We start from the raw sequence: 22,689 nt of genomic DNA, 5'->3' as shown, positions 1-22,689 counted from the left end.
CATAGCCTCAATCAATCGTTGCATCGACCGTATAACATGATTTATTTTATACAGGTGGAATCCCCTTCCCGAAAAAATAGTACATATTTTGGACCCATACATTTCACGTCATTGTACGTGGTGTTTATTACTAGTTTCTATATCTGTCATGATTTGTGTGTTTAGAAGTGTTGTATGTATTATATATTCCTACGAAACACCATGCAAAACACCATTAGGAAAAACAAATGAAATGAAACGAATGAAACAGATAAATCAGTTAGGTTTCGATATCGGTATAACCGTATAACGATTGCAGCGCCCACAGATTGTAGTGACAGCAACTGGCGAATAAAACAAACACAATGGCGGCGTGATAGCGGTGATGGCGTCCGCGGTAGCTGCCGTGTTTGCTTTTGCTCGCAGTTGAACCATTTCAGTGACAACAAAGTGTCTCAGTTTCGATGTTACGTTGTTCCCTGCCAGTGCATCGTTCCCTCCTTTGGTTTAAATCACTCAGAACAGAAGCTGCTAAGAAGCATGTGATTGCCAAAGCTTCGTAACCAATTTATAGCTGCCAAAATGTTCGCGAATTTCCAGACGACTACGGTGTGGTTTGAAGATCGCTTGTCGCAGCTGATTTTACGTGTAATGGCGAGTGCACGTGTGATGGCTAAATATGGGACCCGGTTTTCTTTTCAGGCGTACGCCGCCCATCCTCCAGATCGAGAGAAAACAAACCGACCGCAAGAATCGGCGTTCCGCAGAACAATTTGATTGCAGTGCTAGCGGTTGCCACTTCATGCAGTGGCTTTTTGTATGTGTGTGTGTCATTAGCGAATGTTATTTCAGTTACTGATGTTAGTAGTCCATGTGCATTCGACGTTTTAGTGTAGCGATGAAGTGTGCAGTCTGTCGTGCAAGCTGCGTGGTGCCCAAATATAGCCATGTTTTGATTCTCCAGAACTAGATCTAGCTTTGCTAAAAATAGGCCAGTGCATTAGCGTATGCCGCGATCGTTAGTGATTCCACCCCTACGGACGTCACGGCGGTCCTGGGTTTTTCAGAATAGATTTTCTTAGTTTCAGAGGCTAAAGAGAAAAAAACTACATTGGCTGAATGTACTTTTGTATCTTTGCTATTCGTGCCTTTTCCCTTTTTATCTATAACCGTCTAGTTCAAACGCCAGCAGCAAGCCTCCCCTGAATGTATCTTTGCACCATCTAGCTTTTTGTGTATAAGGTACGAATGAATGCCCACCCTGAGCCCATGTTCCGCAACTGTACAAACATGCGTCAGTCAGTCTATACTTTGTGGCATTCTAAACATGCATATTCATGTCAGAAGCGAACATATGCATTAGACGGTTGCCACAGCTATCCGAACCCCAACAAAACTGCCCTATACCTGGCAGTGCCCAGTGTGCCCAAACATTGCAATATCCTGGGAACACTACCAGATGTACGAGTACCGATTTTCTGCCAATCTGTGGTGCACACCATTAAAAAGTTTGTATAGGAGAACAAAACGATATACTAGATGTATGCACAAAACCATACAAAAGAACATATCTTGTAGCCTAGTGGACATGATTTGAAACCCTGGTATACCCAGGGTTGAAGTGAAGCTGAACACAATCTCTTCTCACTTTTTGCACTATGCTACATTTCCAATGGAACCAATGATGCCAAATTCTCGTGCATACAAAGTCTAACATATCTACTTTCCAGGTGCAACATGCTCAAGATAAGCTACAGAGTTCAGATGATAAAACATGTAAAACAAGCTGCCAGATGCAGGTCATAAAACATGTAAAACGAGTTCCGTTCCCCTTAATTGGAGGCGTATATCGCCGTCCGATAAAGGCCATATGCTGCTCCGGAGGTCTTTCTGAGCTTGTCGGAAAAAGTCTACAAAGCCTCTTTTTTTCTACGGCAGCCAAGATAGAATGTGCTGAAGTTACCTATACTGGGAGTTCAGCCGACGGGCGGAGCTTGTGGCTCGTTGGAAAAAGCAGACTTTACGATAACACAATATTGCACATTATCGAAAGACGGTCACATTCTCTTCTACGTCAACAAACAAGGTGGTGGAAGAAACGTGCCGTTTCCCAGACCTCCAGCCACGATAGCTATACCCTGCATCAACTGTTTTGTGCTACGTCGTCGAAGCTAGCATAGCTTCCAGTGCCACCAATGCTACTCGAGCAAGCGTGTGCAATCCAAGAGAAAGCCACATGCACACGCTCTCGCATCAACGTTGAGCTGCAGCACTGTGGAAGCTACACTGGCCTCAACGACGTAGCAGAGAATAGTCAATGCCTACTATAGGCCCCAATGGCATCTTTGAAAGAATGCGAAACTCTCCCGGTTATCAAATCAAGTCAAAGTAAAGTTTATTTAGACAACCGTCGAGGAATACAGCTGTCTGGGGGGCCGCCACAAAAGGCATCGACATGCCTGACAAGGCGACAGCCCCCTGCCCTCTCCACGGCCAGACAAAATGAAAGACTTAGCAACTCCGCAATGCACAGGAAAACGCCATCTTTCTGCTGTTTTCGCACATTGACCGTGCCCTGCTCCTCGCAGGTACGGGCGAACTGGTCCTCGACATGGAACCCTTACTGGTGCTGGTGCCGGAAGAGGACCAGTCCCGGTACCAGTGCCCGCACTGCAGCTACAGCTGCACCAACCGGGCCTACCTCCAGCGCCACATGCGGGTGCACACGGGAGAGCGCCCGTACCGGTGCGACGTGTGCCCCAGCGCCTTCAAGGACCGCAGCAACCTGAACCGACACCGCCGGTGCCACACTGGCGAGAAGCCCTTCAAGTGCCCCCACTGCTGGCGCCGCTTCAACCAGACGAGCAGCCTGCGCACCCACGTGCTTGGCCAGCACGGCACTTCGCGCTGGCGCTGAGGGCGCGTTTCTCGCCGGAACTACGCCACCGGGAACGCGTTGCCGACTGGCGCGTTTGGCGTCCCTCCCCACCCACACGTTGAAAGTAACCTCGGAGTGGCAACAAATGACTTTGCGGGAGCTAGCGCAGCATGCCGTCGGATGTTGCGGTCCTGGCGGTTGGTCATAGAAATGCCGGCAAAAAGATGGCAAGAAGTGTCCCGCTGTTGCTTGCCACGATTCCGATGGTGGTGCAGTGGCGGAAGCAGACGCAGCAAACTCCCGTTCTGCTGCAGGAGGCTCTCCGGCTTCACAGTTCATAGAGACTTCTGCAGTTAGGACGCTGCGACAATGTTGACTCCCGCATTCGCTTGTACATTCCGACGGAACTCCTACCGTCTACCGCCGGTACTGCGACACCCAACGGCCCGACACGCCATCTCTTGTGGCGTTGTTTGTTGCCGCTTCTGGACGACCTACGGTGTGTGGACAATGTAGGACGCCAAACTCGCGAGTCGAAGACGCGTTGCGCGCTGTACCGGAATGCTTCGTCAGTTGCGAGACACTAGTCATTGAGTACTTGCAGGGTATACTGGGACTTGCCAAGCTTCTGCTCAGCGCTGTCCAATGGCACAAACAGTTGGCTGGCACCAAAGACAAATCAATGCGAGGGTTTGTTAGAACGGTATCGCGCACGTTTCACACGCTTTGGCGTAGATCCGAGGCTGGAAAGATAGTGGCGGAGACGGCGAAAACTGTTTTCAAGTGCGACAAGTCTTCAACTGTTATGAACTTGTGTTTTAAGGCAAGGCAGATAATATGGTCACAAGTGACCAATTGGCGAGCTCCATTTTGGTCCCCGACGGGTGCTTTGAATGTGGTACTCTGTGTGCACTCGGTGGATCTCCGGTATTGCACATTACAAACGACTGTTACGGTTTGCTTTGTAACTCCAAGAGACTGGCTACAATATTTAGCTATAGAAAATGTTTCATTTTTAATGATTGTCAAACTTAATATGCAGTTAGGCATCCACTAATGGACAATGACCGGTGGCAATTCGTCAGCTGACGACAACCACCTGTGGTTTGCCGATGAAGTTTTGGTTGCTTCGTCGGTACACAACCAGCAGGAGCGACATCTGGCCCAATGGCTAAAAACCAAACTAACTAAAGCTGTTTTTTTTTCTTCACTATTTTACAAATATTCATATTCCTAAAGGGACGAATACATGCGAGAGTATAGAGGAGCTTTAGATAACGGCGGCACGTGGTACAACCGGCTGGTTAGTGAAACTTGTGAAGAGTCGCTGGTAAGTCGACGATCTAAAGGCGTGTAGAAGAGATAGTGTTAACTTTCTCCGCATGGATTAGAAACATAGTTTAAACATCCTCAAACAATTGAATGTAAAAAAAAACAAAAAACGAGAGCATGCCCTTTTTTTTTTCCCCTGGCCTGGGTGGCTTGAAATATGTGGATGTTTAGTGTGGACGATCGCTTTCTCTTGTGTAAAAGTGACATCAGCAAAATCACCCGTTTTAAAGCTTGTGGATGTAAGGTGCGGCTCTATAGTCGAAACCCCATTGTCTGCATCTTGAGAAAATAACCAGAGATGCTGTCATATCCCTGGTTGTTGTGCGGTGGAATGCCTTCTGGAATAGACTGCACTCTGCTAAGCTCCAGGTTGTGCATGCTGCAAACCTCCGGTGATTTTTATGTGGCCTGTGGGCAATCAATGGTGACCTTCAGTGTTCTCGGTGAAGTATCCCGTGCGAAGTCAAACAGTTCTGTATTTTCAAAGATTCTGCCTATATAAAAGGAAGTGGCAAATATTTTGCCCTTTTGTCCGAGCCTATGTCTAAGACCATTTTTGTTTTATTGAGATTTATACCGTGGTTGAAAGGGTACAAAAAAAATCGTGCAAGTGTCTTTCAGTTTACTTTTCTACAAACTGCGCACATATACTGGCACCAACATACCTGTAGGTGTACATAAGTATAGTTTGCATCTCTTGATCCAGACATGCACATTTCAAGCACATTAGTTTTCCTCTAGCTAGTGAATCTTGCAACTAGTATTTTACACAGCACATTAACTATCAACAAAACTTGCTTTTTTATTTTTATCTTGAGGAGACAAGTTTTATGAAGCACCAGCATTGGCAGCAAATGCCTGCCTCGCGCCTAGAAGCTGCCAGTCGCCAAAACACGCCGCAGGTAATGGTACTTGGCAGGTTGGCTGCTGAAAAGGCAAATCTTTTACTGGTTCCTGCAAGACTAGTTTGCATGATGCGAGACTATGCCACACGATGCGACACGTTTTGGATACCGCCGTCAAAGGCAGCCCATCCAACTTGTTGCAGCAATGCTTGCACCTTAGAAAGTATGTCTTCCTTTAGGTTTCCAGGCTCAATGTTCCAGTATGTAGGGAAAACTTGAAAACCACAGCTGTTGGCTCGAGGTTTTCAATGTTCATTCATCACACTTGCTTTCGTCTCGAGAACTATCGTGCAAAAACTTGAGAACCTTGCAGAGCGTTTCTCATTCATTCAATTACGTGGTGAACTAACAGACCCCATTTGTTATTTTATCGAAACATACATGTTTAAAAGGCAAAGAGCATAATTTTTTTCCTCTGGTAACCAGGCCTCGCAAGAACGACCTTGCATAATGTAAAGGCCACACAAAAAACTTACTTTTGTTTCTTGAGGCAACAGTGAATATGAGTAACATAAAAGAACACAAAAACATATATGAGCCTGTTTCAGCACCACTGAACAAAATCTTGCAACATGGCCAATTGCTTTATTTTCCTTTCTTTTCTTGAGGGGAAAGTCGATTTGTGGCACACTCGTCCTATCTAAGCCACCTTCGTGACCCCGAGGGCAAAGCGCCAGCCAACGGATTCCCAGGTGGCGGGTTCGAATCTAGGTTGAAGTGTCCGCAATCCGACGGAGGCTTGCTGCGGAGAAGGAGCCGTGTAACCGAGATTTCCGTCGCACTTGAACAGATTCCGAGGTGGTTAATCCTTAGTCCTTCGTTGCGGCAATGCCAGATGCCCGTCTTCGTCGGTTTGGCACGTAAAACCCCCAAACTCGACTTCTGCGTTCCATCCAAATGCACGAAAAAATAAGGAAATCTTTTTTCGAGCTGGAGCTTGACGGACTTCTTTAACGCCACGATTGCCAACACACCGTTCCGACGACCTTCCTTCCGCAGGGTACGGTCCGTTTGACGCGGGGAGCCGGGCGGCGCCGCACGACGAGCGCGGAGACCCGCAAGAAGACGCTGCCGCCACCCACAGCCCGCTCCGGTGTCCTCAGTGCGGCTACCGGAGCGGCAGCCGGAGCTACATGCGCATCCACGCCCGCGTCCACACGGGGGAGCGCCCGTTCCGGTGCCAGCTGTGCCCCAGCGCCTTCAAAGACCCGAGCAACCTCAAACGCCACCGGCGCTGCCACACCGGAGAGCGCCCTTTCCTCTGCCCGTACTGTCGCCAGGCGTTCAGCCAGAGCGGGAGTCTCCGCACTCACCTTCTCTACAAGCACGGGGAAGCACCCTGAGGGCGTGTTCGCACCCCAGACCTTTACCTCCCGAGGAAACCGAGCATGTCGTAGATGTTGTTCCGTATTTTTGGTAAAAGCCGATAAACCCGGAAAAATCGCCTTGTAGCCAGTTTTATCAAAATCCGGAAAACCGCGAACCGGAGCTGTCCGTTGAATTTAAGGCTGGATCTTATTTTGGAAACCACACTCTTTATACTATTTTTCAAAAAAATTAGTACCGCATTTTCCGGTGTATAAGACGTGTCGTTGTACGAGACACACCCCCCACTTTTCGCTAGTTTCTAAGTAAAAAATAGTATGTAAGACGCACCTGTGTAAGAACGCACCGCCGAAAATATTGGAAAAAAAGTGTGTCTTATACTCTGGAAAATATGGTATTAATCCTTTAAATACTCAGTTCACAGACATGTTTCCAGGCTACTGGAAAAACTTACAACCCAACCCTGTCCCGTTTTCTTCGACACGAGCCCCGGTACACTTGCAGGTTTTGTCCGGCATCGAAAATGGATGCCGAAAAATACAGAATTTGTGGGAAAATATATCCCCCCAAGAAAATTGTCGGGAATATATGAAAACGAAAACAACCTTGATATCACAGAACGTTGGTCATAGAGCTGCAAGAAAAGGCGACAAAGAGGTGGTGGTGCATAAAGTTTGTGCGACGATTCACACGATGGAGTCGCATTATTGTACCGTAATATACCAAGAAAGCGCACACTTTGCTCAAGTGCCCACTACTATTAACATTTCAAAAACTTTGGAATTCTACAAATATTCGTTAAGTGCCCGATTTGACTGAACAAGCACTCGTGTCTAGATTAACCCAGTTTTTAGTAAAAGTTGGGTGGGCGCTCCTCCCGTATTTTACAATAAAAAAGTTGACGGAGTCTTTTCTTTTTTTTTCTCATGAACTACGGTTTGAGTCTTTTGAGGACTCGTCAAACAAAAGATGGAAAAAGAGAGAAAAAAGAAAAGCACTCCACAGCTCACTGCTGCCGACCTTTTCCAAAAGGATTTCGGACAAGATGAATGATCTACGGGCCGGTCGCAGCTCCCCGCAGGCTCTAGAGATTGGCGAACGTCCCTGACGTGTCGCATGTGACTTCAAAACTTGACATCTAATCCCCTCCTCAGACAAAAATCACCAACGTGTAAACACGCCGCGAATGACGCGGCGCTTCCTCGGATGCTGAAATAAGCTGCCTGCCTCCTTTTCTCGAAGCTAGTCTCGCTGGTGATGCAATATTTGAGTTCAGAGCCGTAACAATTGCTCTCGAAGCGTAATTAAAGGGACTGTGAAGCAATTTTCTTTCGCTCCGTCCAATTATAGATGACTTGCACGCGACATCGTTACACCATACGGGTCAACGCTCCAAAGCACGCTCGATGCTCGCGAGATGCCAAAGCGCCGTCGGGAGTGGAGCTTTGCCTGTTCGACCGCAGTGCTTGCAGCTTTCACGCGTTGGAGCACAGCGTACAACCCTCGAGTGACACAAACGAAGCTGCCAGCGAGCTGGCATGAGCTCGAGACGAATCTGAGATCGAGAAACACAAAGAAAGGAAGACTGCTAAAACATAAACGGCGTGCACAGAGTCGAGGACGAATCGGTAACAATTTTGGGGGTAGCACGGCCGGATCCGACGCCGTAAAACGAGCCGGGAAAAATCGGCGCCTGATTGAGGAAAACCCAGAGTGTGTCGCTCTCATTTTTTGCGAGAAGAGAACTGAGCCCCGAAAATTTGCATGGTAATACTGACCTGCTCGGTGCACATTCGGTGAAAGCTCCAAAGTTTTATACGAAGGTGTCGATTTTTCAGACTCGTTTTACGGTGTCGGATTCGCTCCGGGCACCCTACGAGATGAGTGTGAATGTAGAAAGCTGCGTCGAAATGCAGCTCTATCCGAGAGGTATCGTCGCTCCTGGCTACGAGATCTGTAGCTCGTAAACAACAATCAGCAAACATTTTGTATTGTCAAATACCTTACCAGAAAAGAAAAAAAAAATGTTGCAATTAGAAAAATTACTTACCCATTTTCTTTCGACAAAATATAGAAACAAATGTGCACTTCCAGTGCACAAGATTTTTTCTTTTTTCCGATACAAAAATTGAAGTTTAAAAAGTAACTGTGTTATTGAAAGGCAGGCACATGTCGTGCATTTTGAAACTAAAGTAAAACTAAGACATTTTGCACTACGCAGAACTTTATACCAACCAAAGGAAAATTCCTTAGCCAACGAGAAGCACACATTAAATCAAATTTTTGGGAAAAAAAAAAAGAGGAAAACATAATAACCAATCAACATACAAAACAAAACAACATGCATTTGAGTCCGGCAAATCGTGGCAGTTAAACAAACTTCCACACAGGCTTGAAGTTCCTCCAATTGCTTTAGAGCGTCCTTCGTTTTCGCAAAAGATGAGCATCTTGTTAGAATCCTTCCCCAAGTTTGCCTTACGCCCAATCTTTCGTGAGACAAGCCCAATCCTGAAAGCTGCTTCCTGGCAATGCTGCTTGTATTAACCATATTCCTAATCGTGTTGTTCCACTTCATGCCAACGTGTGTCCGTGTATGCAGCAGGATGTCTTTTGTCTTTTCCAATTTCATTCGTAACCTTCTCGTTCCAGTTCATATTTACGGTCAGTGTCCAGTGTTTCGTCGCGTTTCATGATATAGTATCTTCGTAGCTGCACTGTCGCAAACGCCACATCGTCACGTTTGTGTCTGTCTCGTTTGTTGGCACTCGCAGAATTGAGGAGGCGAAAGACGTCTAGAAGTGCGTCGGTGCCAGCAGTTTATTCCCTAGACGCAAGCGGCAGACACATAATTCTTATACGAAAAAAAAAAAAAAAAAAGTTTCAGGGGATGTTACACTGTTAGGTGGAGAAAGGGGCAGCACGACACAGCTGAATAAGTGAAACTGCGTCGTCTCCGACTAACCGTGGAATGACGCGCGGACCAACCGGGGAGGGGAGGGGGGAGGGAGGGAGGGGGCCGAACCGACGACCTCCCTAGTCGCTTTCTTCCGTGTCGTCGTCGTCACTGATGTATCGCTTCACCTGCCGGCTCTTGCGCTTTTTCGTCTTCTCCTGGAAGATGCGACGAAACCAAGGGTCAAACACTGGGCGGTCGACGCCTTGAAACACTCTTTCAGTGATTGCGGCGTGCTGGCTCAAGTTTGGCGTGCGAGCGCTTTTGGCCGGCGGTTGTCGGATTTTTAGGTAAAGAATGATGAAGTTGCCGGAGAGGCGCCATATCCTTGAAGAGGCTCTAGAAGCAATCGGCCTTTGGCATTTGAACTCTACGAGAAAGAGAACAACAACGAGGCTCCAGGTTTAGCATTGCACTTCGTCAACAAGTGAGGCAAAGCAACGTGAGCGGCGACTTTACAAAATTTTCGGAAATGAAATGGCGAAGCAATGACTGATACGAGCTAGTGATACTAACACTACACGGGTCAGAGAGGTTCTAATGACGTGTGCACTCCTCAGGAGAGTCAGAAAACACTCCTAAAATGCAAAACAAAATAAAAAAAGATGCTAATGAAACAACACACATTTGATCCCAGCTGTCCACAGCAGCATCCATCTTTTAGGGAAGCCTTCTAGTGAGATTAGTACATTGAAAACCACCTACACTTAAGTCTATTCTTTTCTTTTTCAACAAAGTTCACACTTTCACAGCTGGTTTCAATGCCACTGAGTACACACTTTAAGATGTAAATTAGTAGTTCACAACAAACTGGTTACACATTTACTGGCCGTCATATTTTGAAAAAGAGCACAACTCTAATACCACAAGTTTAAAAAATTGCTCGAGAAAAACACTGCACCTTAGAAACACATTTTTTCCTTGTTTTTTAGAGGTTTGCTCACCGACTAATTCTAGAACCATTCCAAGCAACGACATAATCATTTTTTTTTTTTTCGAGAGTTCCCCCAGTTGCCCAGAAATTACCTACCAGCCCTGCGTCGCAGTGAACTTTTAGAATGCGGCGTAAAATATAGAAACAAGGACTGTGCACTTGACTGCAGAACGAGGGCATGACAGACGGACTAGCAGTTCTTGTTATCGGTATACCTCATTTCAGCATACCGTGGCAAACGGCAGCCAATATGAGTGTTGAAACAGGGCAGATGAAAATGTACCGTCGAATGCATTCCTGCTAAGAGCCATAATGCGCTTCACGGTCGTTGTTTGCACTCCGCCTTTTGCCAAATTACGCTGAAACGGAGTATAGCTGTTGCCAGCTCTGAGTGAAGATGCAAACACGCGCACTTCGTGTTGCGCAACAATTGTGAGACAGAAGTCGCGGCAGCCATTTCTGTGGCTTCGTGGTAATTGCATACAACGCCTGTCTACACTCCGCGCGACGCTAGTGTAGTTTTCATAGCTATCCAACCCCACGCTGCTAGAGGGAAGGGGGTAAGTGGTCCCCCTTTTGTGCTCGACAACACCGACGCGAATCGAAGGGAAGTGTCAGGGGGGACCAGTCCCCTACACCTCGCAACCCGCTTTGCTTCAGAACTTGAGTGAAACTTTGCTAGACGCACAAATGTCCAACACAAAAGTTAATGGTAAGTATAGCTTGGTTGTGAGGCACGGAAAACACGGCATGCGAGCTCAAACACTGCAAGCACTGTTATTGTAGCTCTCAAAGAGAGGCCTAACCAGTGACTCTCATGCGACAAGCTTTCATTGGGAGGCCCCACAGTCCAAGCTCTCGGGGTGTGGCCTCTCGGAGTGCATTCTCTCACAATGAAAGCTCGCACAATCCAAGCGCTCACAGTCCAAGCCCTTACAGTTCATGCTCTCACCGTGCATGCTCTCAGTGTGAGCTCCCACAGCAAAGAGTCTCAGTGCGAACTCTTACAGTGGGAGCTCCCACAGAGCAAGCGAGAGAGCGGGATTGAAACGAAAAGATCGGCAAAAAGGAGGAAGGGGAGAATGCAGCTGAACGTTCCCTCCCTAGTCGTCCTATTTCTTTTGTTCGGCAACAAATTTAGTGGCACTACCTATTAGGTGGCCCTTGTACACTTCTGGTTCGTGCATATTTCATAATCTTTTAAGCATCATCCTTTCCCGGTAACAATGAATTACATCCGACAGTGCCACAAGCGCCCCTTCCCGAAGACTGCGCGTAGATTCAATCTCGTAAATACCGCGAAACCCGCCGTCTGGTTCAGAACCAGAAGCGTTCAAGGGCCGTCTGCACACCGATGCCGCCACGTGTGGACCCGCGCGAGCGGGGAGGTCTACCTCCGAGCCGTGGCCGTCGGCCGAGGTGCCCTGCCCCTCCTGGTCCGTGTCCTGGTCCTGGTCCGGCCCCAGGGCCAGGTCGCCGTCCTTCTCCAGCCGCTCCCGGGCGCTGGTGAACACCGACTGGAGCACGATGGAGTCCTCGTAGATGAGCGACCCCTCCACGTTGTACGTCTGGGCGTTGATGCACAGCAGCATGAAGTCGTCCTCCAGGTCGTCCAGTGTGCGGTAGCGGTGCTCCCGGATTCGCGCCTGCGCAAGCGCGGGGGTAAAGACGGGAGCAGAACGCGGAAAATTGCGAGCACTCACATCGGCGGGCCAGATGCCGCAACAAGTTGAAGTTGCTCGAATGCTCGTCATCTTTCTAACGTGAAACATTCTTTGGCTAGGTGTTGGAAATTTCGTGAAGCCCAGACAAAAGTGAAGCCTAGATAAAAGAGTGACCACGAGGCATGACACTGATTATCATTGTTATTGGATGGGAAAGGAGAGAGAGGTGCTCGATGCCGATTGGTTAACGGAGAGGTCATGTGACCAGAGGGATAAGCAGGGAGCAGTGATTACATTAACTCTACGGTGCGCACATACGGCCCACTCTTGGTGCCGCCCGCGAACCGCCGATCTTCAGGGGAGAGATTTACTAGCTGCGTTCGATTTACTTGCACCTCCTGCACCGGTGCAGAAAAGTGTAGGGCCTTGTACTTCCGGTCATATCTAAATACACATACTGGAAGTAGACTGCCCTACACTTTTCTGCACCGGTGTGGGAGGTGTAAGTAAATTGAACGCAGCTACTGTAGACCCTTTCCGAAATTCAGTGCCATCTGGTGACTCAAGGAGCAGTTTCAGTTTTGACAAACCACTGGCGGTCACGAAATTGTGTTGCGCCAATGCGTCAATGGCGTACCGCCTACTCGGGGCCGGCTGGGAACCGGTCTCGAGAGAAACACTTACCACCTTGAGCACCTCTCGAGTACACTTTTCCTTTGTTTCCAAATTACGCAAGTCTCTTGGTGCGTACAGGCACCGATGCAGAAAATTAAACACTTGTTTTAGCCCGCATAATTAAACTGCGCATTACGGAAAGCCAAAACTCCGTTAAATTGTGGCGCTAGTGGCAGTGATAGGATGCAAAAGTTTGACAACATGACGTTGCCTAGATCAAAACATAAAGCGGGGAAATCAAATTTCTCCGAGTGTACCATAAAGGATGCCAAAGTGTAGAGTCTGATGTACTTTACTTCGCTTTAAGCACAGAATCTTTCAGTGAGTTTTATATTTCATTCTAGGCACGTTTCACAAGTAACTTACCCCACACCTTTTATGAGACGAGAAGGAGAAACCCTCACCTTAATCTTCTTCAAATCCACCGGTTTCTTAATCACGTCGTAGTAATCCGGAAGTTCTCGCTTCGAAGGGAGCTGCAGGAAGGCTTCGCTCAGCACGCGGCTATCGCTGCAAAGACCAACATATTCGGTGGTTAGGGCAACGTCAACTGACAACAGTGTCAACAGAGAAACGATTTCCCCCCAAAAAAGAACCAGGACTTAAAAAACATAAATTTAATTGCCGACCGATTTTTCTAACTTTGTGGGGACCGACCGAAAAAGCATCCAAATCATAAAGCAATTAGAAAAATCCACAGATTACAAAACTTGGCCTTATTGAGCCTAAGCACACTTAGTACCTTGTCTCATGTTCCTCAAGATAATAATAATAATAAAGCAAAGCAAAAAAAAAAAAAAAAGGAAAACATTTATACCATAGGACACCTAACGGCTGGTTCAGCAGCACTAAAATAGTGCTCTGCCAAACCTATCCAATTCCACTTGAAACATTATGTCAGCAAACAATCCAAGGTAGTTTCCTCTTGGTGGCCGACACTCGTATATTAGGCCGAAAATAGAATTTTCGCGCTGCAAACTTTCTGAAAAACTGGTTGTTAATATATACTATTTCAATCAGGTCAGTCGCAGTTCCTTGTCAATGTCCGGAATGAGGAGCAAGTCCAAATTTGCAGCGTCCGAAAAATCGGTCGGCGACTGTAGGTTTCTGTTCAAGGACTTGCACTAAAAAACCTATTTTAACCCCTTTTAGCCATTTTTACTTTTAGGGAATTTCTGACCCACAACTACTTTACTGTATTTACTCGCATAATGAACGCATCCCCCACAACAAACATCAATATTTTGACTTCTTTTTCCTTGCATAATGAACGCACCTCTAATTTTCAGCTTCGTGAGTCTCGAACTGCGTCCAACTTAGCTAGCCACCAAGCCAATTTTCTTTTGCCGCCAAGCGGCCAGGCCAAGTCAAGTCAAGTCAAGCCAAGCCCAAGCCACACCACGCCACTCTTGTAATGGCTGCGGGTGCATAGTTGCGGAAGTGGTCAACCATGGAACCAAGCAGCGCACACACCTAGCGAAGCTGGGGTCGAGGAGGGAGATTGGTGGCTGAGTGGGCTAGCGCACACCAGCTCGGAGCACATGGAGCGAAAGCTTGCGCTGCAGAACCTAGCGATCCCGGGCTCGATCCCCACCCCTGCCCGTTTCGATCTGGATGAGCATCGTACCGGGGTGCGGTCGTGTATCACTACTGCGTGAACCACGTTAAAGACCTCAGGCTAGCGGTTGTACTGCACTGGCTAGATTTCTCATACAGAGCAAGTGACTTGTCACAACTTTGAAAATGGCTGACCAACTACAAGCTGTATAAATATCCACACAACCCCAATTACTGGGGTAGAGGAATTGTCCAGCGCCGGACATGTTTCGCCCATCGGATGCATTGATGTCAACAAACACGCCATTGTCTGTGGTCTGCTTTTGGACAGAAATCGTGAAAGTGGCTAGGCCCAAGAACGGTCGCGTCTCTCTCCTCGCTGATTGAGCTTCGTAGGGTAGTTTTCCTTTGGCAAAAGGCATGCCGAATCTGCCCTTAAAAAGGTTTGCAATTTATAGCCATGGTTACTATGGCGCGCCCACGAACAGCCCTGGGTACGCATCCATCACTGGGGATGTGCCTCATCACCCCGTCGTGTCATATGGGCACCTATAATGATATTTGCGCAAAGTGTGTAAATGCAAAAATTTTTACCCGCAATAATGAACACACCAACTAGAAATGTGTCAATTTTACGGGGAAAAAAGTGTATTTATTATGCGAGTAAATACGGTAATCGTTGTCTTCAAAGTTATGTTCGTTGCCTTAAAAATCAAGTTTGTAGCCAGAAACAAAATAAAAGCAAAATAAAAAAAAAAAAAAAAAAATCAGTGTTACCATTTAACTTCTCAAGTGACCCCCCTCCCTTTTTTTTTTTTTCAAAAAGTAACCTAAAAGTGCCATACAAATCAAATTTCAAGTTTATTACGCAAAAATCAGCAGCGCGAAAAAGAAATAAAAAAAAAAAATGCGGCAACTAAAACGAGAGCTGCCATCTATAATCAGCGCCGCAAACTACTCGGACGAGCCTAGCTCATCCGTGGAACTGAGGGCTACCGAAAAAACCACTGGATGAGCCGAGCTCGTCCATGGCATTTTTAGCGAAAAAGCGGCCGACGAGCTCAGCTCGTCCAAGGCACTTAAAGGGATACTGAACCGAAATTTGGATTTCGCAAAGTAAGGCTGCAGAAGTGTTGAACCGGATGCTACGAACTTCAAAACATCGCTCGTACATCGATATCTCAAACGGATGGCTGTACTTTTGGAAAAGAAGGGCGCGATCAAGCGAGTTCTTTGACGTAACTGTCCTCCGGGAGAATTTGAGGATGAGGAGAAGCGGCCTTGCTTCTCTCCTCCTCGCTTCGGTTCACCAGCGTGACGGGACGTAGCGAGGACAAGAGGGAATGGGAATAGTGACGTGCCTTGTCTCGTCGGCCTCGTCGGCCGAATTCAATCGCGCACTTCTTTTAAAAAAAATACAGCGATCCGTTAGATACCCACAAACTAAGCCACGAGCGAGCCTGGTTCATTTTAAAACGATGGAGTGCGTGAACCGGGGAAGGCAGGCGAGCAACACTTCTCCTGAACGGTTTGAAGACGGCTCCACATTGACAAGCTAGGCTCGTCCAAAAAGATTAAGGGGTTAAACCATGCCTAATGGCATTGCTTTGTAGAGATAAGATGCATGTGTGAGGTGCATGGGCACATGTATGTGGCTTTACATTGCAGGTGTTTCTCACACTTCTAAACTTCTGGATCCACAGATGCACCACAGAGAAAGGCAGGTCGCAGGTATTGCTCGTGACCAACCTTTTACTGCGCTGCTGTGCTAAGAGGTTGGTCGTAAGTATGGTGTGTCAAAAATATGCGAAAAAGCGAACGTCGACGTCGCCATTGAGCCGAAATCGGGGGCCACTTTTTCGGATGCGCAAAACACGCCAGTCGGATATGACGGCAGGCGGTCCTCACCTGTCTTTGTAGTTGATGACGATGTCGATGAGCTTCTTCATTTGCTTGGTGAGCGACGGGGGGTTGGGCGACGCCTTCTCCACGGGGGGCCGTCCCCTCCGCTTCTTGGCGGGTGGCTCTTCCTCCTGGATGAGCCGCGAGGCCCCGCCCCCCTTCCGCTTCCCGCCACTCCGCTCCACGCTGGCGGACGGGCCGGCCCCGCCTCCGTTGTTGCTCGGGCAGACCGACTTGCGGGACCGCTTCCTCGTCTCCATCTCGTCCAGGTTGCCGTCTTCGACCGCCTGTCGTTCCGGAAACGAGCCGACGTTGTATCGCTCGGAAGGTAAATTGGAGAAGGATGTTTCGAGCGGAGGTGCGCCCACTTGAAGCCCCAAATTCGTGTTGACATTTATGGCGGCGTTCCATCTGACTGTAACTGAAACTAACGATAACCTCGCCGTAATCCCAAATTACAGTAACCTAGCCATAATTTGAAGATACGAAGACCTCGCCATAAGCTGTTGTTTTGGTAACCTCACGTTAGGCTAGTGCTACAATTAGGGGTGTCGCAAACGTTCGTTGAACGGGAGATCCAACTGGTTTGTCATCAAATTTTTGGAAAAATTTGGCGAAAAAATTTGGCGAAAAAATTTGGCGAAGGTTGACTGCCAACTGGTGTTGCCAAACTTCACAGAAAAGTTGCAAATTTGCGAGACAAATTATTTACCCGGTAGGTTCTCCAATTTAGAAAAATGATTACTAATGGTTATGCAATTTATAAATATCAGTGTGGTTTCCGAAAAGGCTTCTCGTGTGATAGGCAACTGCTCGAATTCACTCATGACCTTCATGTTAATATGAACACTAACTCTCAAACCGATGCCGTATTTCTTGATTTCTCTAAAGCATTTGATCGCGTACCTCATTGTCGTTTAATATCTAAACTCTCCTCGCTCAATCTTGATTCTCTAACTCTCTCGTGGATTCGAAACTTTCTCTCTCTCCGTTCTCAGTTTACTGTCAATGGAGATTTTCAATCTGACATTTCTAACGTAACTTCGGGAGTCCCTCAAGGCACCGTCTTAGGGCCTCTTCTCTTTCTTATCTATATTAACGACCTTCCTGATTCGCTGTCCTCTAACATACGTTTGTTTGCAGATGACTGTGTGCTATACCGAAAAATTAATCATCCAAATGACCATCTAATCCTTCAGCGAGATCTCGACAATATTCATAATTGGTGTGACAAATGGTTAATGCCCCTAAACACGTCAAAATGCAAATTACTTAATTTTACTCGCAAAAAAACCCTTTCATCATTCCCCTATTCTCTTGGTAACACGCCTGTTAGCGTTGCTTCTTCTTACAAATATCTGGGAGTTCACCTCACTTCTAACCTCTCATGGATCACCCACGTTAACAACGTAATTGCTAATGCTTCTCGAACCCTCGGATACATTAAGCGTAACCTCAAGGCAGCACATCCTCAACTCCGTAAACTAGCCTACGAAACTTACGTTCGCCGAAAACTTGATTATGCTTCACCAATCTGGAACCCCCATCAAGTCTACTTAACCAAACGTATCGAAGCCGTCCAAAATCGAGCGGCACGTTTTATAACATCGAGTTATTCGTATAACATAAGTGTTTCTACTCTAAAAGATCAGTGTTCTCTCCCTCTACTCGAAAACCGCCGTAAAATTGCTCTTCTGTGCCTCATCCATAAGCTCTACTATCACGATAATAATATACCTTTTCTTGAGCCTCCTAACAGATCTTCCCATCGAACCACTAACAGCAAAAGTTTCAAGCACCTAACCGGTAAAACTAATGCGTTTATTAACTCCGCTGTCCCGCGAGGCATCCGCGATTGGAACGACCTTCCCAACACCATAGTCGACATTAGTGACGCCGGCCTGTTCCGTGAGGCGATTTCTACATTGTTTTCATAGTTGGCTACCTTATTTTTATACTTTATTTTATATTTCTTATTTTGTTTTATTCTTTTAATATTTTTTTTTTTGTTGAGTGCTTACATAGACGATATGTTGGTGATTTTTGACCTCATTTGTTTCTGTGTGGATTTTCCCTGCTATTTTTATAGCGTTTACAAATGTATAATTGATGTGTTTTTTTGTTTGTTTTTTTTTCGCTTCGTGCGGTGTTCTGTATTTTTGATTTTATATTCCTTGCCCCCCCCTTATGTAATGCCCATTGAGCCTTTAAGGGTTGAATAAATGAAATGAAAAAGCGAATATATATCCTTTAAATGATTTAGTCAGCTTGTTACCATCCTTTGCCAGGTGACGTCGGCTTGTCCTCAATTCCCGCGCGTCTGCACACTAGTCAAACCTCAGTTGAACTAAAAATACAAAAGCAAAGAGGGGAAGAAGACGGACGTGCACAGCCTTTTTATTCCTAGCAACTATGCCAACACGCTCGTCAAAATCTTCAGCTGAACTCTGCGCGAGAGGTTCAAGAAATCTGAAACCTGCCGGAACTCGAGCCTCAAAAGATTCATTACACAATATCTTCAACACAAGTTAAAAGTTACCTAAATGACGACCTAGTTGTCACTTAGTTACGGCATCCTAACCGTAAATTGAAGTTACAAGTTTTCTGTAACATAAAAAAAAAACAAAAAAACGAAAAGAATATTTTTTTTTAAACATTCTAATTGGGACACATATGTCAAAAAAAAAAAATTTTTATGCGAAAAAAAAAAAAGAAAAGAAAATTGGAGCAAAATTGATGGTGCAAGGTTTATTTTAGTTACACCTGAATTATGTGCCAAAGTCCATGACGTCACGGAATGGTCATACCCTCTTTCCACCTCAACGTGATGGCCACAGCTTCTCTCCTCCACGCTCCCAAAATGCAGAGAGAAAACAAGTCTAAAGGAGGCGACTACCAAGTAAATTGTGTTTTCACCGTACAAATTCCTATAAAAAATCATTGTTTTTTCTTTTTGCGTAAAATTAATTTCTTGACACACATGTCTCAGACTGTTTAAAAAAACGTTTTTTTTTCCTTTTCAGAGGCCCTTTAAGGCTCGTTAAAAGTCACACGCTCAAGAGTCCTTAGGTCTTGCAATGAGAGAATATGCTAGCACCATCTCTCGGGCAGCTGTGGAACACTTATAGCCCCTTCCCCTGGCAAATAGCGAACGCTCGGCAAGCGCTCGCCGAGCGAATTCTTGTTTCCCTCGCGAGATGCGAGGGAAACAAGAATCCGCTTGTAGATCTGGAGCCAGTGGGGCGCTCGCCGAGCAGCTCCAACCACTCCGTGGAAAAGTGGCGGAGCGCGTCGAGCGGTCCGGAGTAGTTCTCCGCGCAGCCTTTTTCGGAGGAATACGATCTGTAGTCGTCTCTCGCAACGTTTCAGTTTCGTTATCGACATTCCCACGGGGGATTGAAGGAATTTCGCGGCTTTTTTGTTTCAAGTGCTGGTTGGGCTTTCTTGGTGTGCTTGTTTTCGTTCCCCTCGTCATGACCGACTTGCCCGAGCATACTGCGACGATGACATCGTTGCAGTTAATTTCAGGAGGTCTAAGTGACAGCAACGAAGACACCAGCTTAGCTCCAGCTCGAGTGACGACGAGGCAGCCGTTCTCGGCGAAGTGTTTGCCGAGTAGTTTGGCTGGCCAGCGAAGAGGCCCAAGATACCGCATTACGTCGAAGGCGTTGTGCGCGCCGATTCGGATGAAGAGCTAGGTATATGTCGTTTGTTTGTTTTGTGGTCTCTGTAATGTAATTGGAATAATTAGAAGACAACACGCCAAATACTCCGCAGATGGAAGTCGCCTTCGGAGATGACGATCGCTTTACGGCATACGTGTTTGGTATTGCTTAATAGCATCCTACGGCTCGTACAAGTACTTCTAGTTGTCTTCATCGGGCTTATATAACTGTAGGGAAAAATAAATTGTGTCTTAACGTCGGGGTCACCCTTAGTCAAGAAGTAAACCATAAATTTTTTGTCAAGGCATAAAGTTCCGATCAGAACTTCATGCTTTCAGCAAGATAGCAATGGGAACCGCGACTGTTCAAAAGCGAGAGCAGGCGCTCTGGAAGCGGTGGCGCTGGGAGCGTTACGCTCGATTTGCGCCGCAGCGCGTGCCACTGGGATGGACTACATGATTGATCACTCACGGAGGCCGACCGCTCGACGACCCCTAGCGCGGAGCGCTCGGCATTTGTCAGGGGAAGGGGCTATTAATTTCTGCACTATCCTTTTTTTTTTTTCGCGCATAATCTTTTTTGTTTTTATCAAAAAGTTTTTGACAATGTTATAAACGACCATTTCTCAGAGATGGCACGTACATCTGATATCGCAAAAACCTTAAAACCTTCGCCCTAGAGAAATGCAGTTCCAAAATCGCCTCATAGGTGTCACCAGCAGCGTGTTCTTTCGTCCCAAGGGATACTTAAAGGATTTAAGGCACAAGGTCTTAAGGGGTCACGAGACGAGTGTGTGAAGGAGAGAAAAAGGCGTTCTCACCCGCAGCCACTCCTTGTCAGTGAGTGCATCCGAATAGTCGACCTCCTTGCGTTGGCGGTTCCCACGCCCGAAGATCTTGTCCTCCTCTTCTTCGTTGGTGAGGCGTTCCACCTGTGCAAGCACCCAGAACGCGTGCCAGCTCAGTCCCGACGCCCCAGAAAACTCGCGGAAGTCGAGGAGGGATCAACGAGGCTTAGCATTGCTTCGTTTCGGGAGATCTGCACAACGTTCCGGGAGGCACAGAGCACAAGTGTGCGGCTTTGGGAAGTGCTTTCCTTGAGCGAGCGCTCAAGGAAAGCAGTTCCGGTAATGCCGCGTGTCGTCGGGAGTAGGGAGGGGGGCGTAGTCCGGCCGTTAGAGCCTCACAAAACTTGCGAGTACGCGCTCATTTTGTACCACTAAAGCGATACCAGTCATTTATTTTGGTTTCGTTTTCAACCGGAGCAGCCCTTTAAGCGGCTTATCAATACACTAAAAACATAGCGGGACAACCAACATTTTGAAATCTGTTTGAGTTAACCAGAAGTATGGAATATCCAAGTATGATATATCGCGAGCCTACTGTACCACTGTACCGCCCCCTTAAAAAAAAATTGCGTGATCACATAACGTGATGCATTTAGACAGCTGTACTGCTTATTCAATGATATAATGATGTCGAGTGATTAACACTGCGACAATCGTGCGTCATATGGTGATCTGATATTGAAATGAGGTTGCATTGATACATTGTTGATGAATAACTTAAGGTCGTTACACATTTTCTCGCCAAATTTAACGGGGGAACTGAATTGGAGCATAGGTCATATGACGTAATTTTTTCCACTAAATCTAGCGGGGAACCTGAATATTTCTGAGGTCAGGTGATAACCGGTTATGTGACATTAGTTTTCCCGCCGAATATAGCGGGGAAACTGACGGTGTTCAAGTTCACGCTGTCATGAAATCGGGGAATGAGCCACTAACAATTTTCACTAAAGAAAACTGAGCAGTCCCAAGTTAATCCACAACAGACTCACAGCGATAGCTGGGACACATCACGGCGAATTCGTTGGGCAGCGGCGTCGTATTCTCGCATTTTTAACAAAAGCGTTCGGAATAAAATAGCCAACTGACTATTTTGTTTCGAAAGCTTTTGTTACCTTTTTCTTCCACAGCGTGTGAAAGCACGTCTCTTGGCACAAACTTTTGGCACTGACAGCGCTAAGATGGCATTTTGTTATTAAGCATATGCTTTCCCAGAGAGTACATGCAGTGGGCATCGGGCACTCCAAAAACCTCAAGTATAGAGCAGGTTGTTAATGCTGTGGTGTAGCTAAGTGGTAACGCCCTACAACGCCCAGTACAACATCAACAAAGACAACTACTACAACTACACCATCAACGATGCACATTGTTTCCAGTGCTGGAAGAGCCCATGAAAGCTATCGCCGTAAGAAATGCCCGCTCGGGAGTTGCGCGCCCCCTTTGACGAGGAAGAGGCGGGACAGGAATGAGAGCCCACCTCGGCGTCGTCCTTGAGCAGCCACTTGGGGAGTTCGTCCTCCTCCATGAGCCTGGGCTTGCGCTTGATGCACCGGGCCTCGTCCCTCCTCCGGTCAATGTCCATTTTCTGGACGAGAAAACGCGCTCCAATTAACGGCGAGATCGGGCGGCCGAGAAAAAGGCTGCCACTTGGCACCTCGGAAACACCGCAGGTTCGTGGTGCCACCTTTGGTCCGAGCAAATGCGACCTGCGCTTAGAGGGATGGCTACACGGTGGTGGGCCGGTGTTCTGCTCAAAACTGGAGCCGTACGATTTTCTAGACCTGGCTCGCGCGAGACGAGCAGGACGCTGCGAAAAAGCGCCGCGGAAGACCGTTAAATGGACGTTCAGTTTGTCGGACTTGCATTCTGCTAAATTTGACGTTACAGAAAGGCTTGGCGGGCAACGTAATGCCTGCCAACATTAGCGGACATTGGTCATGCGGTGCTGCACGTGCGACTTCATCAGTGAAATGGTGGACGAATGAAACCAGCCCGACACGGCAGCACGACACCATCACAGGACTTCGCGCCGTCGCGTAAAGCTGCGTCACGCAATGCGACGTGACCCACTG

The 22,689-nt window shown here is 47.1% G+C and overlaps 2 protein-coding genes across 3 annotated transcripts in view; one reads left to right on the top strand and one right to left on the bottom strand.

The window, feature by feature from the left end:
- The first annotated feature begins 352 nt into the window (after positions 1–352).
- Positions 353–6,437, top strand: LOC121046406 (zinc finger protein 253-like). The gene is made up of 5 exons (XM_042289320.1): positions 353–802; positions 2,568–2,893; positions 3,462–3,547; positions 4,097–4,187; positions 6,054–6,437. Exons 1-5 carry the CDS (start codon positions 799–801, stop codon positions 6,435–6,437), a joined length of 891 nt encoding a protein of 296 aa, XP_042145254.1. The 5' UTR covers positions 353–798.
- A 2,845-nt stretch (positions 6,438–9,282) lies between these two features.
- The window catches only part of LOC8033690 (transcription activator BRG1), a 49,481-nt gene continuing 36,074 nt past the window's right edge, over positions 9,283–22,689 (bottom strand). For both annotated transcript variants that reach the window (XM_029974852.4, XM_029974853.4), the window contains exons 25-30: positions 22,095–22,202; positions 20,591–20,701; positions 16,112–16,392; positions 13,051–13,156; positions 11,702–11,953; positions 9,283–9,531 (exon numbers count right to left, since the gene is read on the bottom strand). In XM_029974852.4, coding sequence (XP_029830712.3) covers positions 9,454–9,531; positions 11,702–11,953; positions 13,051–13,156; positions 16,112–16,392; positions 20,591–20,701; positions 22,095–22,202 — 936 coding nt within the window. In that variant the 3' untranslated portion in view covers positions 9,283–9,453. The remainder of the gene's footprint in view (positions 9,532–11,701; positions 11,954–13,050; positions 13,157–16,111; positions 16,393–20,590; positions 20,702–22,094; positions 22,203–22,689) is intronic.

The sequence above is a fragment of the Ixodes scapularis genome, unplaced genomic scaffold (genome assembly GCF_016920785.2).
Source record: "Ixodes scapularis isolate PalLabHiFi unplaced genomic scaffold, ASM1692078v2 PGA_scaffold12__126_contigs__length_90152505, whole genome shotgun sequence".
NCBI lineage: Eukaryota > Metazoa > Arthropoda > Arachnida > Ixodida > Ixodidae > Ixodes > Ixodes scapularis.
The sequence above is the reverse complement of the archived record's forward strand: the minus strand, read 5'-3'. Positions and strand labels throughout refer to the sequence as shown.

Excerpts from the sequence above, each read along its gene's own strand:
- LOC121046406 (XM_042289320.1), top strand. Across the intron at positions 2,894-3,461 it reads ACGGCACTTCGCGCTGGCGC|GGTATACTGGGACTTGCCAA; the intron begins TGAGGGCGCGTT and ends GAGTACTTGCAG. Across the intron at positions 4,188-6,053 it reads AAACTTGTGAAGAGTCGCTG|CGATTGCCAACACACCGTTC; the intron begins GTAAGTCGACGA and ends TCTTTAACGCCA.